Source organism: Blastocystis hominis (genome assembly GCF_000151665.1).
Source record: "Blastocystis hominis, Singapore isolate B (sub-type 7) whole genome shotgun sequence assembly, scaffold_10".
Lineage (NCBI taxonomy): Eukaryota > Bigyra > Opalinata > Blastocystidae > Blastocystis > Blastocystis hominis.
In genome coordinates, this window is record NW_013171817.1 from 381772 (window position 1) to 396469 (window position 14698).

Sequence of the window (14698 nt, forward strand, 5' to 3'; positions counted from 1 at the left end):
TTCCCCGACACCGTTCAAATCTACATCTCTGTCTCGGAGCCGTTCTGCTACAGCGCTACGCACTTCCCCATCAATCGTCTTCGCAACTTCGCCATCGAGCACGTCCGCACAAGCCACTTCGTCGTGCTGGACATGGACCTGCACTTCTCCGACGCCATCTACGCCAATCTCCAGCGCGCCGACCCTTCTCTCTGGGCGCTGGAGCGATCCGTGGTCGTTCTCCCCGTGCTCTTCCTCACCGAGAAGGCAGTCAACACGGCGGCGTGCCGCGAGACGGAGGCGTGCGTGCTGATGTAGAGACGGAGAGGGCGTGGGACGTAGGAGCGATCGCGTCTCGCCGAGTTCATTCGAAGAGCTGCGGCGATGTGTGAAGACGCGGAGCTGCAGCCTGGACAAGAATCGACTGGGGTCGCATGTAGGGGCGAGGCAGGGCGCTGAGGGGCAGCGATACATCGATCGGAAGTGGCTGAAGGGAGGCGCGAAGCCGCTGCCGCTGCGCTGTTTGAAGTTTGAGGGGATGGAGCCGTATGTGATTCTGCGCCGCGCTCCGGACACGCCCTTGTTTGATCCTCTGTTCTACGACTACGGAGGGAATAAGCAGACTTTTGTCGAGTCTCTTCGGTATTATTGTGCGTGTGGAGCGCGTGGCTGACGATTAGCCGATCAGTGGTTCGTGCTGAATAATGTCTTCGCCATCGACTCGAGACATCCCAAGTCGGAGAATCGCGCTTTCTTGAGGAATAGATCCGCTTATCGCCAGCAGTTCGATGAGACGTATCGCCACCGAGCCGCGCTGAACAGCTTCCTCATCCAGCTTCGAAGCCATGAGCTCCGACACTCCCAGAAAGAAAAGATGCCGATCTGCTCGCGCTTTTTCTCTCTTGTTTTCATCAAACACAAGGACGACAAGCATATGTTACAGTATAGATTTCGTTAATTTGGTTGAACAGTTGTGAAAACGGTGGATGGAGACACAACCCAAGTTGGCACGTCCATCACCTTGGTATATTCTGTAGAACCCCTATTACCATTATTATAATAATAGTAAGATGAAGAAGCTAATGTTGGATGAGGTTCAGAATAAGAGGAAGTAGTAGTAGTAGAGCATCCAGAAACAGGAACAGCACCGTGGGTGTATGGAGCCTGTATGTAACAAGTTACAGGTAAACCTTGCAAAATGCAAGAGTCTTTTGTAACAGCAGGAACTAAGGAAGTTTGTGTTTGTTGCTGAGGCAAAATAGGGCAGGACATGGAATGAATAGGAACGGCGAAGCAATTACTAGGACGAGGACAAATGCTGCCTTGAGGGGGGGATATAGAACAATTTGAACAGCTGGCATAGGTGGCGCAGCATGTTGGCGGGTAATTAAAAGAGGGGCAATCCCCGTAAACCTTAAAAATGACACGTAATGTTCCAGCTGATCCGGAATACTTTGGACTCGTTAAATTAACATTCAAATCTAGTCTTCAGTGAAGAACATGACATCAAACCTTGGCGACCAGGAGGTAAATTTGATAAACGGATGTCTGCATACCCAATAAGTTTATCCTTTATAAAATGGCTATCAAAACTAAGCATTAGCCCCAAGTCGAGTGAACCGTACACTTCTACCCGGAGATCGGGTTCTTTACCTGTTAGGCACATCTCATAATTCCACCCTAGAATAAAATAGGGATTTGCAAACCGTACTGGGAGAACAACCTCCGTCATGAATAACAGATGTCCTATATACACTCTTTCCATAAGAGATTTTAACATAAGGGTCCAGTTTACCAAAAGTACTCACATTTCTTAATCCCGTTGCTCCGACAATAACGAATGAAACACGACACTCTCCGTGGCACATAACAAACTCTTTGCAATAGGAAAGACAGCGTTACTATAATCAGAATAATCTTGAAGTAGATTTGTGGAGAATGGAAACGATTCCAGGAAAATTCTCGGAAGAAGTTCGATTTTTAATATTTGTGTTCTAATTGTACAGAACGCGAACCTGCTAACTGTAGAAAAAGTCTCTGAAGGAATTATCTCGATTGGTCCCTGAATGAAGGAAGGTGTACATGGTTGTACACCCACATCGTGTTTTTATTTTCGATGACACTATATACCTATCCCTCCAATTTTGTCATTATCTTTTATTTCGATTGGTGATGAAGAGTGCTTCGTATACCGGAAGAGAGTACAGTAGTGGGGCTCGCGTATACGATGACTTTGAATCCGATACGAACGTTCTCCTTGATTCGAGAAAAATTAAGCAATTTCCAAAAAGCAAATACAATCTAAAGGTGATAGTCCCAAGTCTATGTGCAGTATTGTGTATGTTCTATGTGATTGGCCATTATGGGAGTTCTAACGAGTCTGTGAATTTACGAAGCTCCTCCTTGAAACAAGATGGCGTGTTTGATCTCGTGATCGTGTCTGACCTCGACAAAAAGAGTCGTATTGTCGAATCTCGCAAAGGAGAGTGGAAGAGCATTATGAAGAAAGGAAGACTTTTGCGTGACAATGAGGGACGATATTCCATTGAGTGGAAAGGAGAAAGCACTCTCACTGGCAAAATCAGTGAAGCGGGAAGAGGAATGGAACTGAGTGCACTCACCTGGTTTAGGAACAAGCTGTATGCGTTCGATGACCGAACTGGAATTGCTTTTGAGATTCGCGGTTCGAAGGCCATTCCTCGTTACATCATGATGGAGGGTGACGGAAACAACGACAAAGGTCAGAAGACGGAGTGGGCGACCGTCAAGGACGACAAGATGTACGCAGGAAGCTTTGGCAAGGAGTACACGAATCCCGACGGTTCGATCAAGAACACGAACAACATGTGGGTGAGTGTAATCGATTCCCACGGGCAAATCACACACGAAGACTGGACCGATCGATACAACAAGCTGCGGCAAGCAGTTGGCTGTCCTTATCCAGGCTACATGATCCACGAAGCGATTAGCTGGTCGCCTCATCGCAAGCAGTGGGTGATTCTGCCGCGTCGTGTGAGCAAGAAGCCGTACGATGAGAACGAAGACGAGCGGCGTGGGTCGAACACGGTGATTCTGGCTTCCGAAGACTTCAGCGAGATCGAAGTGAGGCATATAACGACGCTGACGCCGACTCGCGGCTTTTCGGAGTTCAAGTTTTTGCCTGGGTCGAAGGACAGCGTGATTGTGGCGTTGAAGAGCGAGGAGAACGAGGAGGAGAAGACGCAGAACTCGTATATTATGGTGTTCAACTTGGATGGAACGATGCTGATGGAGGAAACGGAGATTCCGGGGAAGATGAAATTTGAAGGACTCGAGTTCATGTGATGTGTTGTTTGTAATTCGATTAACGAGTGATTGATTATTTGTTTGTTTGTTTGTTTGTTTGTTTGTTTGTTGAATTGATTGATTGTCTTTTGGATTGTTGGTTAACAAACACAGCAAGGCATCGAATCTAAAATATCCTTCGTAGCCTCGAAAATCTGATTCTGCTCTTCTTCCGACTTCACGCGCGGAATCAATTCCTTCTTTTTACAGCAGCAGCACATATCTCCAGACTTGCAAACACTCTTCACCTTCTGACTCGCCGCTGCAAACGCGATCGTGCACGCGCCCTACTCCTCACTCTCTCCTCCCATCGCTACCTTCCACGTAGGGAAGAGGCACTGACAAATCTTCCACTGAAAGATCTTCCCAATGCAGCCCAGCTCCCGAGCAATCGCAGTCCCTGCGATTCCTGGATCACACGCGATCACGAATAAGGACGGATTGCGTCGCGCCAGATACTGCGCATAGGAAGTCACCAGATACTTCGAGCGGAAATAGGGACTCCATTTATCATAGGCTTCTTGGCCGATGCAGAGATGCGTCCGATCGATTGTGTCTGGAGCTCCTTTGTTATACGTCAAGGAACTGACGAAGATCACACGAGCATCCCCTTCCAACAAGGGAATGAGAGATTCCGTGAGTTGAACCACACCAAAGTAGTTGGTTTGACAGGTCAGTTCTTGGCCCGTGGGAGCTTCCGTATAGTTCGGAATCAAAGACACGCCAGCATTGTTGACCAAGACATTGAAGCGAATTCCTTGCGAACGGATTGTTTCGACGCAAGATCGAATAGAGGCAGCATCCGACATATCAACAATGAGATACTACAGAGATTAGCTATTTCAAGAGTTACGTTGATGCTTTCATTTCCAGTCTCCTCCTTCAACGTGTTGCATGCTGTGATAGCCCGTTCCTGTGAACGGCATCCTGTAATTAACAAAACAAAGAGAGGTTACCTATTGTCACTTTGCCGCCGGCCTGAAGCAGCATCTTAGCTACTAAAAATCCAAAGCCGCTGTTACCACCCTAAATGGAAAAATCACCTCAAGTACTACAGTAATGAAAAAAGAACGATTGGAAATATCTTCGCTCTTTAATTCCTCGGTGAGTGACTTGACAGAATATCTGTATCAAGAAGAGACCAAAATGCCTACTTCATGTCTCAAACAGATAGGAAATGGATTTTCTACAGAGTAGCATACCAAAACAAAATATACAAAGTAGAAATATAGTTAATTTTGTTTATTGGTAATAATGAGATGAGAATAATCTGTACAAAAAAATATTCTAGAATTGGTTTGGAATAGTTTAGATTAAGAGCGATTGTTGCCAAGAAAATAGATTAGTTACAGTTGAAGAAGCAAGGATTGGACTGTTATTATGTCGGTGACATAATGGTGCGATAAACTATGTCAATTGGATTGAAAATAACGAGAGAGAGTCGAAAATAATATATTAAACAGTAAAAGTGATATATTTTCTTTAAAAATGGTAGTGTTGCAAAATGATGGTGAAAGAAGAGAATTATGAAACCAAAATATGACCTATGGGAATATACTATGAATTAGCAGTTAGATATTCACTGTGTATAAGAGTAATAGGATTCATGAGAATTTACCTACGTATATAATGAGAGATTATGGATAATGAATTGATGGACTCGCGAATTGAAATAATACTTTAAATGCTATTTCCTAAATCGTAAAAAGTTCAACCATATTATATCACTTCGCAATTATAACAAGGATGGTTGAAAAGAGATCAAACAAAGATTGAAAATATGTTCCAATAGTTGAAAAACTCAATGATTATCAAAAAAAGAAGATGCTAAAAAACAGAAATATCTTGTGTTCTATTTAACTGATTCTGTTTTAAAATGAAGCGTTTCCCCTCATATTCTTTCTTATTTCGAGGCGTAAGATTGCTGGATTATATTCATATTGAGTAATAGAGAATGTGTAGTATTGCAATTCAATAATGGAGTATTCATGAATCAAGGATTAGTGGTCAATGAACAGAAAGTGTTGAAAGTGATTGGAAATTATCAAATTGGTGCTATTTCATATAATGAAGAACAATCCATAGAAGTAGTAGAAGGAATCGTGGATTTGGATCATGGAAGTCGATTTGAAGGATTGATATTGACAGAAAACAAATTGGGCATTCCATTTGGATATGGTGAAATGTATGATGATAATGGATTCTTGTTGTACAAGGGCATAATGATCAATTGGAAACGATTTGGATATGGAACGAGTTATCATAATAATGGATGTATTGAATATGAAGGATATTGGTGTGATGATAATCGATTTGGAATTGGAAAAGTGTATGATCGATATGGTAAATTAGTGAATGAATGTGAATGGTATAATGGAATTGAATGTGATATTGATGATAAATATGAAGGAGATGGCAGCAATCCAATGAATATCGGAATGAAACATTTGAAACTGAGTGACAATTGTGTATTGGTTGATTGGGATGTTTCATTGTTGTATAATTTGGAATCAATCGAAATCGGTAATGATTGTTTTGAATCAGTGCAAACATTCATAATCGATGGATTGAATCGATTGAAAACTATCAAAATCGGATGCAATTCATTTACTCAAAAAAGAAAGATTGGGGAAATGATGAATCGAAATCATTCCACATATTGAATTGTGAATCATTGGAATCCATTCAAATTGGTGAATATAGTTTCAGTGATTTTGCTGGCGACTTTGAATTGAAGAATCTGCCACAATTACAATCCATTCAAATTGGTGATTGTACACTTTGTGGAAAAAATAATGATTCGTGTTCATTGATAATACGAAGTAATAATGAAATGATTCGAAATGGTTGAAGGTAAATCTTCCAAATATAACATTTGATATCAATAATGAGGAAGAAAGCTTCAATAACTATCGTTTCGTGACATTGGAAAGTGGGTTGGAATAAAGAATACTGATAGTATTTAGATATTTCAAATCTTCAAAAAACTATGTATTTCGTGGTTGCTGATTACTAAGACAAAAGGGTTACTTCCAGGATATCATTCGATAAAAAAATACCTGAATGGAAATCAATTTCGAGTTTTGCTTGTTTGAGGGATTTGATTTCAGCAATAGATGTTTTTCCTATTCTCGCTAATCTTCTACAAAGCATCTTTAATCCTGATCCTGAATATTAATATTATTGATTTCAAAATTCCGAATCTGATTTTGATTATGATTGTAATTCCGATATTGGATTTGCGCATTTAATTCATTCTTTTTTAATGACGAATTGTTTATTCTATGCTTACATTGTGTTTTATTATACAATTACACTTTCTAGGAATTAAGATTCGTAACGAATTTTTCAATACGTCGCGTATTTACATGATTGAGAATACAATAAACAAACAGATAGAATCGTACGATATTAATAAATACTTGTGGAAATTGTAAATAAAATGAATTCATTCTTTACCAATGTAAATCCAATGTGCAACCAACATTATCCTTACTCTGTATAACCATGTTTTGCAAAACAATACTATGTGATTTGGTTGCCTTCAACACAACTATTTTTCAGCAGCAATGCTTGAATACAATACCAATTCTCAATGAACAGATATGTTATACTCTTTCAACAGGCAATGCAATACACATAAAGCTATTTTAACAATATCAATTCCCACTTACACAACAAACAATGACTTATAAACAGAGTTGTTGTCATTACTAACAAATAGAGTATTATTAATCGTATGATATTCAATTCCTTCAATCCCGTATATCCATGCTGCTATTTAGATCAAATAGTATTGCTCCTATAATACTAACATAATCAATCCAACCTATTCAGGGAAAAATGTAATTCCAAAAATTCCATTCATTTCTTGATGTGGGTAAATACTCATCAAATGGACGCTCTCCTTTTCTCTGCAGTGAGGGAACTTGGAATGTAGCGGTAAAAAGATCCCTATTAAATTTTAGATACATTCCTGATGACATTCTCTCTCTGGAAGATATGGATAGAGTTTTTTTCTTTAATCTCTGTGTTCAATGCCTTTCCATGCTTTCTCCGGTAGTTCTCGAACACCCTGGTTTCATCTGCACAGAAGAAGACTTGAGTCATTCGAATTGCCTCGAACTAGCGGAATCTTTCATCGTAAGTCTTCCTTCTTGAATCCATATCTAGAGTTGTGGTTATAGCCAAGAAATCGGTTTTAGCCTGTTTATGTACCCCGAGCCTAAAGATATTTCTGATGTTTTAACCTGGTTAGTGTCTTCAATCTCATTTTCACTCGAACAAGTTTGTTTCTTCACTCTTTTTCCATTTTAGGAGAAACGAGTATCGGTGGAGACAAAAGCTTCTGAAGGAAACGCAATTTTGAAATCGATATCCAATTGGCGCAATGGCGATATTTCTGAAACAGAAAGTTCTCGTATGGAACCACCAACGGACGAAACACATTTCTCTTTTAATGCCTCTACCTTTTTGGAAAGTGAATCAGAACTGCTTTGTAAGGAGCATCTGCGTTTTAAATGGAATCGAATTCCCTCAGTTGCAGTTTTCGCTTGTTCATATCCGTAGACAGGACTCATCGCCTTGTTCGACGACAGCGTTGCAAACGCCCACATTTCCTTTCGAAATATCCAACGTTTTCTCTTTCTCTCTTCTGCTCTCTTCTAGTAATTTCTCTTTCCTCTGACCTCGAACCCCCCAACGAAGTAACATCCCTCTCCAACTCTTTGATGTGAAGGAATTGACGGCCATCCAGACCGACTTAATTCGGTGTAACCGGGTCTTTTTTTCTCACATTCGAAATATCAATCGATTGAACAAACAAATCAACTCTGTTTCGCCCTCTGTTCTTTCTTTACGATTCTAGCTCAAACGAAACATTACAGAATTGAACCAATTAATCGAATTCACGCGAACGTCCTTTGAACAGAAGCAAAAACTCATCGAGGACATTGACGTCTATCTCAAACAAATCAGCAATTCCTGCGACACGGTCGCCTCGGAATCATCCAAAGAAGAGTTCATTTATCAAAGCGAAAAAGGCGAAATCGTGAAGTTCATCATGGATTTGGAGTCTGAAAAACAAATCCTCTGGGTGAAATGCGTCCAACATGCATTAGATTTAGGAAAAATCGCAGGAGTTACTCAAGAAAATCAACGAAAGTCGACGCGAAATCGAAACGATCACAGCGATTGTAGGCGAAAAGAAACGAGAAAAGGAAGAGCTGGACGAGATGCTCCAGACAATTCCCCAGGTTTGAGCAGCGTTCGCGTGTCATTTAGCAATCTTTCCGAACCGTGTATTTGAAACGCTTACAGGAGTTATCGCAGCGCAAACAAACGCAGCAGATCGATTTGACGAACGTCTCCAAGTCCATTGAACAGCTGAATTTGGAGATTAAGGACGTTGCGACGAAGGTGAAAAGCGCGGAGGGAACGATCGAGTCCACGCTTCGCGCGGTTTTAGGGAACGAAACGGAAGGATCCGAACTTTACAATCAGTTTTACAAACTGAAGAGAGTAGGAGAGAAGTGAATGTTGGGAGCTGTAGGCGTTCCATTCGTTTCTTACGGTTTTGTATACTCTTATGGAGACGGATGATTCCATCACTTCGATCGCATTGCAGTTGAACAAGATTGATGTTCCTGTCATTTGTAAAAATACGGACTATCTCAGACGGGATATTGAGAAAGTTCGAGTTTTATGGCGTTTTGAGGTATAGTTACAACATGAGAACAAACTTCTAGCCGATAAGATTGCTCAGTTGGAAAAGGCATTTTCTGTTTGTTGAAGACGCTTTTGATCGCGTTGAATGAAGGAAAGACAGTTAACGGCAATGAGGGTTTAATCAAATGCTTTTCACAATTCCGCGGGAAAATGAGATTTTTACCGGAACAATGATCAAACACATGAATATCCCCCACTTCAAAATACCTTTCCGTTATGACTAGAAGAGCCATTTCCAAGAGGCAGCAAACGGGATACAGCCGACGAAAGAAGAGACGTGTTAGAAAGTGCTCTAGTTGCAAGTTGTTAAAAACAATGAGTTTTTACAAACCGATCATCCTTAATGGGAAAAAGGTTATGCCCAAGACCTGCCAGACGTGCAGGGACAAGAGAACTCAGTACTATTGGAGTATGGTTATATCTGCTTTTTGTAATGTAGCGTACGAGTCAAAGCATCCTAGAGATGCATCACCCAGTCTGGACACTCTTAGTTCGTCCCAAAGATCATCATCCCTTGATTTGTCTGCGGAGGAGAGAGACTCCTATGAATCTACAAGCCCCAGTAAAGAGGTTATTGTGAGTTCAGGTACGAATGACTACCCGGATATCTCTCTTCCTCCCTACCCAGTATATCAGTCAGTATCATCTGACTCGGAATCACCGATTCCTCTTTGTAATTCTGACCAATTTTGCCCTTCTGTTGATGTGTATGCTAAAGAATCTGTTTTTGAATATTTTATGAATGATTACCCAATGGAGAACAGTTTTTACTTGACCAATGATATGTATTAAAGTAATATGGTTGTATGATATGTTGTTTTCACAAGACGATTTGTACCCTCATTTTATCTTTCAAATGCAGCGCACTTGTATTCGTTTTGGTGAACAAAATACTTGCTAGTTGCTCGTAGTTTTTCATTCTTATCGGATTTGGCAAAAAGAGGGATCGTTCTTCCTAAGGTGTCAAAACCTGTTGGTAACTATGTCAGCATTCTCCGAACAGGAAACATGCTGTATTTGTGTATTATCGGTACGTTTTCTTCTGATGTTGTAGCGGGTGCTTTACCGATGAAGGAGGATGGGTCATTTTACAAAGGAAAGGTATGTGAAGAAATTAGGAATGAACTGTGAAGGTTGGAGCTGATATCGACGAGAAAACTGGATACGATGCTTCAAGAAGGGCGGGAATGGTGTTGGCAGCGAACATTTTGTGTAATCATTGTGATTCGGGTCGATAATAGCTGAGATCTCGGACCCGACCAAAGTTCGTGTTTGCAAAGTAGGTACCCTCGTTTTTTTCTCCCCATAGATAACTGGATTTGTGAATGCATGTCCTACGTTTGAGAAAGTACCTGCGGTTGTGAACGGCGCTTCAGATGTTTTAGTCGAGATTTTCGGTGAGAATGGCAAGCACATATCCATTTCTTGAAAGATTCTGTTTCTTAACGCCAGGCTCGTTCTGCAGTGGGTGTAGCGACATTACCTCTGGGAGTTCCTGTTGAAGTGGAGGCAATTGTAGAGATTTTGTGATGAAATGTTTGATAACAAAACTCTGTAAGAGGAAGGATCGTTCTTTTTCTTCTTTTTCTTCTTTTCTTCGTCTATCGAAGAAATCAGCTCGTCAATTTGTGAAACTACTTTTGGCTGTCGACGGGCAGCTAAACGCACATCAGAGGGAGAGACAGTTGCTCGCTTGGCATGAGCGGCAAATGCCTCCAAGTCCTTTGCAAGAGACTCTATGGATTACCGTACGTAAGGAGACTAAATACCCGAAAAATAGAGCACTAATTCACAAAGTGCAGCTACAGCCTTGATAGAATGTTATTTTTATTCCTACATCATTTTTAACTTCATAGTGACCTGTAGATCCTACAAGTGACCATATATACATAGAAAAAAACCTTCGTGCGCTGCTATATTCGCTACTGTATAGTAAATGGATTTCTTATCAGACTATTTCATAAAACAAAATAATAAAAATCCATACATCCATTTTTTGGCTTATTTTGCCGCTCTTTTCTATACTAGTGTTTATTACAAATTATTTTCTGATTCTATGAAACAGAAAAAGCAGGTCAAGAAAAATACGGTTTGCTTGGAGCGATTTTGTTACATGTTAGGTCTTCTGTTATCCAGTCATAGGATCAGATTCTTCATACATTAAGTATGTCAAAGTAGAGTCTCCAGAAGTACGTGGTTTCGCTCCCTTTGAATTGCAGGCAACATCTGTTGTTTTGTGCCCAGATGAGTGTTCTATGTATGCAACAAATGATAGTGGTATGAAAGTCGCGATCCAATTTCCTTCAGTTCTTTCTATCACAACAGACTTCCTTTCGATTCTTCGCTCTTTGCTCTCTTCGTTTTCATACAACTTCCTCGGTAATTCATAGACATAGCTGTGCGTTTGTGAGGGAAACTACGGATTCAAGCCTTTGGCTGTGTATTCAGTTAGCAAAGCTTTCCACAATTCGCAAGCCCGTTTATCTTACCAAGCTCCTCTCCTATCTTCCTGTACTCTATCCTCAACTGTATCCGTCCATCTCTGACTCCTCCTCATCTATATCAAGCAAAGAAGCCATCAACCAAGTTGAAAGTATGATCGAAGGGTCGGAGAGTGCTCAAAGTAGCACAGCAGACAATCATCAAAACGGCACAGCAAACTCGACCATCAACTCAGAAAATGGTTTGAAACAAGAGGAAGACAACTCTGTGGATGAAATGGATAGCGACGACAATCTGGGTTCCGAGCTTTCCTTTCTTTATTCCTGTCTTTCCATGCATCCCATCCCCGAATCCGTAGTTGCCTCGATCTCTGCCTCAATTCCTTCGTTTGTTCAATCTCAGCCATTTCCCCATCAGATCTTAGCGCTTTCGTGGATGTTGAGTCGTGAAGGGCTTCATCACGATTCTTCCTCCCCATCCAATCCGTCTCTTCATCCCTTGTTCTCCTCCTGGCCGCCCGATCCCACATTGTATGTATCGCCGTGGACAGCAGTGTTTACACGAGAATTCATCCCGAATGAGACGGTTCGGAAGGGAGGAGTTCTCTGCGATACGATGGGACTGGGCAAGACCTTTGAGATGATTTTGCTGATTCTGATGCACCCGAGAGATTCCCAGCCCATTGTGAAGAAGGAAGTTGCTTTGGGAAACGAAAGAAAAGAGATAATGTCTGAAAGTGATTCGATTCGGTGGAGTGCACCGAACAATCAGCGAAAGCGAGCGAGGAAACTTAGAGATGAGGAATTTTCGATGGATAATGAGGATTCTTGGGATGCGAAAAGAGGCAAGTATGAAGAATACAACATAGACAATGACGAGCAGGGTATTTGTTGATAGGAATGTTTATTAGATAGCTTTTTGTGTGTGTGGAAAATGTGAAATCCATTCACATCAGAACCTCATTCTGTGTACGAAATGCCATCGATATCAGCATTGGAATTGCATATTGTGGGTATCGAATGGAATTGATAACGTGCAGCGGAAAAAACAAGATGCCAATGCCTCCGTCGGAATACATCTGCTTTGATTGTAGAAAGAAACACCAAGATGAGTTGCCTATGTTGAAAGCAAAAACAACGCTCGTGATGATGCCTCTCCATATTTCAATGCAGTGGATCAACGAGCTGCACAAGCATCTCGTAGAGCATCCAGACGATGAAGACATCGTCAATGACTATTACTGTGAAGGCCGAGTTCATAACATTCGCTATCTTTTATATCCTGGAATCTCTGTGATCTTACAGAATAAGAAAAAACGATTGTGTAATGGTTATTTGTAACGGAATGTGATGCATAGACGATAACTTGCATTTGCTTCTACATCCAGAGTATCTTGCTCAATTCGATATTGTTTTCCTTCCGTATGAAAACTTCAAAACCGATTACGATTACTATATTGCCAGACAGCCAACCTTGCGAAGAGAATTGAAAGTCATTCACTACAACTCCCCATTGTTCTGTATGGAATGGTGGCGTGTAGTTTTGGATGAAGTTCATCTCGTGGAGAATTCGATTAGTTTGCTTTATCGCTGTGCTTCTCTTCATTACGACAATATCTGGTGCATTTCTGGAACTCCGTTTAACAAAAACCTCTCAGAAATGCAGGAAGCCATGTTTTTGATGAAGATTCCGCAGTATAGCAACGTTTCTGTTTGGAAAGAGTGCATTCAAGTTCTCTCTTCTCTACTCCTTTGATATGTAGAAGCCGTTTTCTCTCAGAATCGATGGAGTGGCGGATTTGTTGTCCAACTTGATCTCTGAATACTATTGGCGAACCACTTTTAGAGATTTGGAACGGCTTTCGCCCGGTTTGATTCCTTCGCAGTCTCGAAGTATCAAGTTTGTGTTTTCAACGGGCGTTGAAGTTGGGAGATTGGCTATCGATATGAACGATAGAAAATGCACTACACGAACGTGAAGAATCGAATGATGAAGCAAATCAAGGAATACGTGAGCAAGATTCGAAAGCACTATGGAGACGATTTCTTAGAGTGCAAATTGAATCCGAAGGATTTGTATCACGTTTTGAACGATCTGAAGCCTCTCCGTCAGGCATGCAATCACTATCAAGTTCGCATTTTTCAAGCATTTTCACAGATAGATCGGCTCGAAAACTCTCTCTGGAATGAATTGCGAGATCCTTTCTCTCGAGCAAGTGAAGGAAAAGCTCGTGGAAAACCAAATACTGGACTGTCAGAATAGTCTGCGAAACTATGTAGCGTGCCACAACGCCATGGCGGGTCTGGGCATTCTGCAAGGAGACATCGAGGGTGCAGCTGCGTGCTACAAAGAGACTCTCGCGCAGTGCAAGAAGTACAACGAACTGAATCAGATCCACACGGATTTGGTGCAGTTGATTCATTGCAACTTCAATCTCTTGTGTTGTGAGGAAATGAGGCCAGGGTTGTTGGAGCCTTCTTTTCTGCAGGAGGTTCGGGAGTCTCTCAGGCAGGAGGAAGAGGAATTCCTCGAGAAACCAAAGAAGAACTTGGAGAAGGCGATTGCAAACTGCTTTTCAAACGATCTTCCGCAGAATCTCATTGAGGATTCATTTCGATTCATGCAGTCGGTTACGACGGAGTTGAATGATGGAATCGCTGTGGATGTGGGAAGTCGACTCCATTCATATGGAGATGAGAACGTTCTTTCTGTTTTTCAATTTGTCGACCGTTTGCAAGACTCGAATCCAAAGAACAAATCCATCATCGCTTTCAAGAAGTCTTTGCGAGTTGGGCCTTTTCATTCGCTTCATAATAGTCGAACCTTCATCTCAGCGTTCACAGCAAGAGACTCAAGCTGCAAAGCCTTTCAGGCTGTCTTCAGTTTTTGTTTCGATGGAAAAACGTTCTCACTTCGGTTCGTTCTTCGATTCTGCAAGAGCTTGTTACGTTTAACGAGACTCCTTCTCTTTCTCTTGTTCATTTTGTTGTCTCTTTTCATGTTTAGATTTCGCAGTGCTCGAGCTGTCCTCGCTGCATTTCGCTCCAAAGCTCAGAAAAGGGAGCCCAGTTCAGCGATATCCGATCGAACGCTCCGCTATGTGCTCATTGTGAGTTCGAAAAGCGGATTCAACTCTACGATTCGTTAATTTTCGATGTTTTGCCGAGCAGCAAGGCGAACTTGGATGATCTAAAGTCGAATAATCCAGAAGTGGTTTCCAGTTCGC

The 14698-nt window shown here is 41.5% G+C and overlaps 7 protein-coding genes; 5 read left to right on the top strand and 2 right to left on the bottom strand.

Moving 5' to 3' along the window:
• Positions 1 to 132: 132 nt before the first annotated feature.
• Positions 133 to 937, top strand: GSBLH_T00001324001 (uncharacterized protein; the record flags this gene model as incomplete). The annotated part of the gene is made up of 5 exons (XM_013039714.1): positions 133 to 293; positions 322 to 415; positions 446 to 629; positions 660 to 714; positions 745 to 937. The coding sequence occupies 5 exons, from the start codon at positions 133 to 135 to the stop codon at positions 935 to 937; spliced, it is 687 nt and encodes a 228-aa protein (XP_012895168.1).
• A 1124-nt stretch (positions 938 to 2061) lies between these two features.
• Positions 2062 to 3338, top strand: GSBLH_T00001325001 (uncharacterized protein; the record flags this gene model as incomplete). XM_013039715.1 has 1 exon in its annotated part: positions 2062 to 3338. The coding sequence occupies one exon, from the start codon at positions 2062 to 2064 to the stop codon at positions 3301 to 3303; it is 1242 nt and encodes a 413-aa protein (XP_012895169.1). The 3' UTR covers positions 3304 to 3338.
• Positions 3339 to 3418: 80 nt separating this feature from the next.
• GSBLH_T00001326001 (uncharacterized protein) lies at positions 3419 to 4112 on the bottom strand (the record flags this gene model as incomplete). XM_013039716.1 has 1 exon in its annotated part: positions 3419 to 4112. One exon carries the CDS (start codon positions 4110 to 4112, stop codon positions 3591 to 3593), a length of 522 nt encoding a protein of 173 aa, XP_012895170.1. The 3' UTR covers positions 3419 to 3590.
• Positions 4113 to 8365: 4253 nt separating this feature from the next.
• Positions 8366 to 9094, top strand: GSBLH_T00007010001 (uncharacterized protein; the record flags this gene model as incomplete). Its single annotated transcript, XM_013039717.1, has 5 exons — positions 8366 to 8398; positions 8430 to 8558; positions 8587 to 8823; positions 8897 to 8995; positions 9026 to 9094. 5 exons carry the CDS (start codon positions 8366 to 8368, stop codon positions 9092 to 9094), a joined length of 567 nt encoding a protein of 188 aa, XP_012895171.1.
• Positions 9095 to 10113: 1019 nt separating this feature from the next.
• On the bottom strand, positions 10114 to 11023 carry GSBLH_T00001328001 (uncharacterized protein; the record flags this gene model as incomplete). Its single annotated transcript, XM_013039718.1, has 6 exons — positions 10114 to 10483; positions 10514 to 10766; positions 10800 to 10839; positions 10868 to 10899; positions 10932 to 10983; positions 11018 to 11023. The coding sequence occupies 6 exons, from the start codon at positions 11021 to 11023 to the stop codon at positions 10114 to 10116; spliced, it is 753 nt and encodes a 250-aa protein (XP_012895172.1).
• A 63-nt stretch (positions 11024 to 11086) lies between these two features.
• Positions 11087 to 12382, top strand: GSBLH_T00006248001 (uncharacterized protein; the record flags this gene model as incomplete). Its single annotated transcript, XM_013039719.1, has 5 exons — positions 11087 to 11119; positions 11151 to 11219; positions 11250 to 11409; positions 11483 to 12320; positions 12370 to 12382. 5 exons carry the CDS (start codon positions 11087 to 11089, stop codon positions 12380 to 12382), a joined length of 1113 nt encoding a protein of 370 aa, XP_012895173.1.
• A 109-nt stretch (positions 12383 to 12491) lies between these two features.
• Positions 12492 to 14620, top strand: GSBLH_T00006249001 (uncharacterized protein; the record flags this gene model as incomplete). Its single annotated transcript, XM_013039720.1, has 6 exons — positions 12492 to 12795; positions 12830 to 12991; positions 13013 to 13203; positions 13235 to 13396; positions 13429 to 13602; positions 13634 to 14620. The coding sequence occupies 6 exons, from the start codon at positions 12492 to 12494 to the stop codon at positions 14618 to 14620; spliced, it is 1980 nt and encodes a 659-aa protein (XP_012895174.1).
• Between the last annotated feature and the right edge of the window lie 78 nt (positions 14621 to 14698).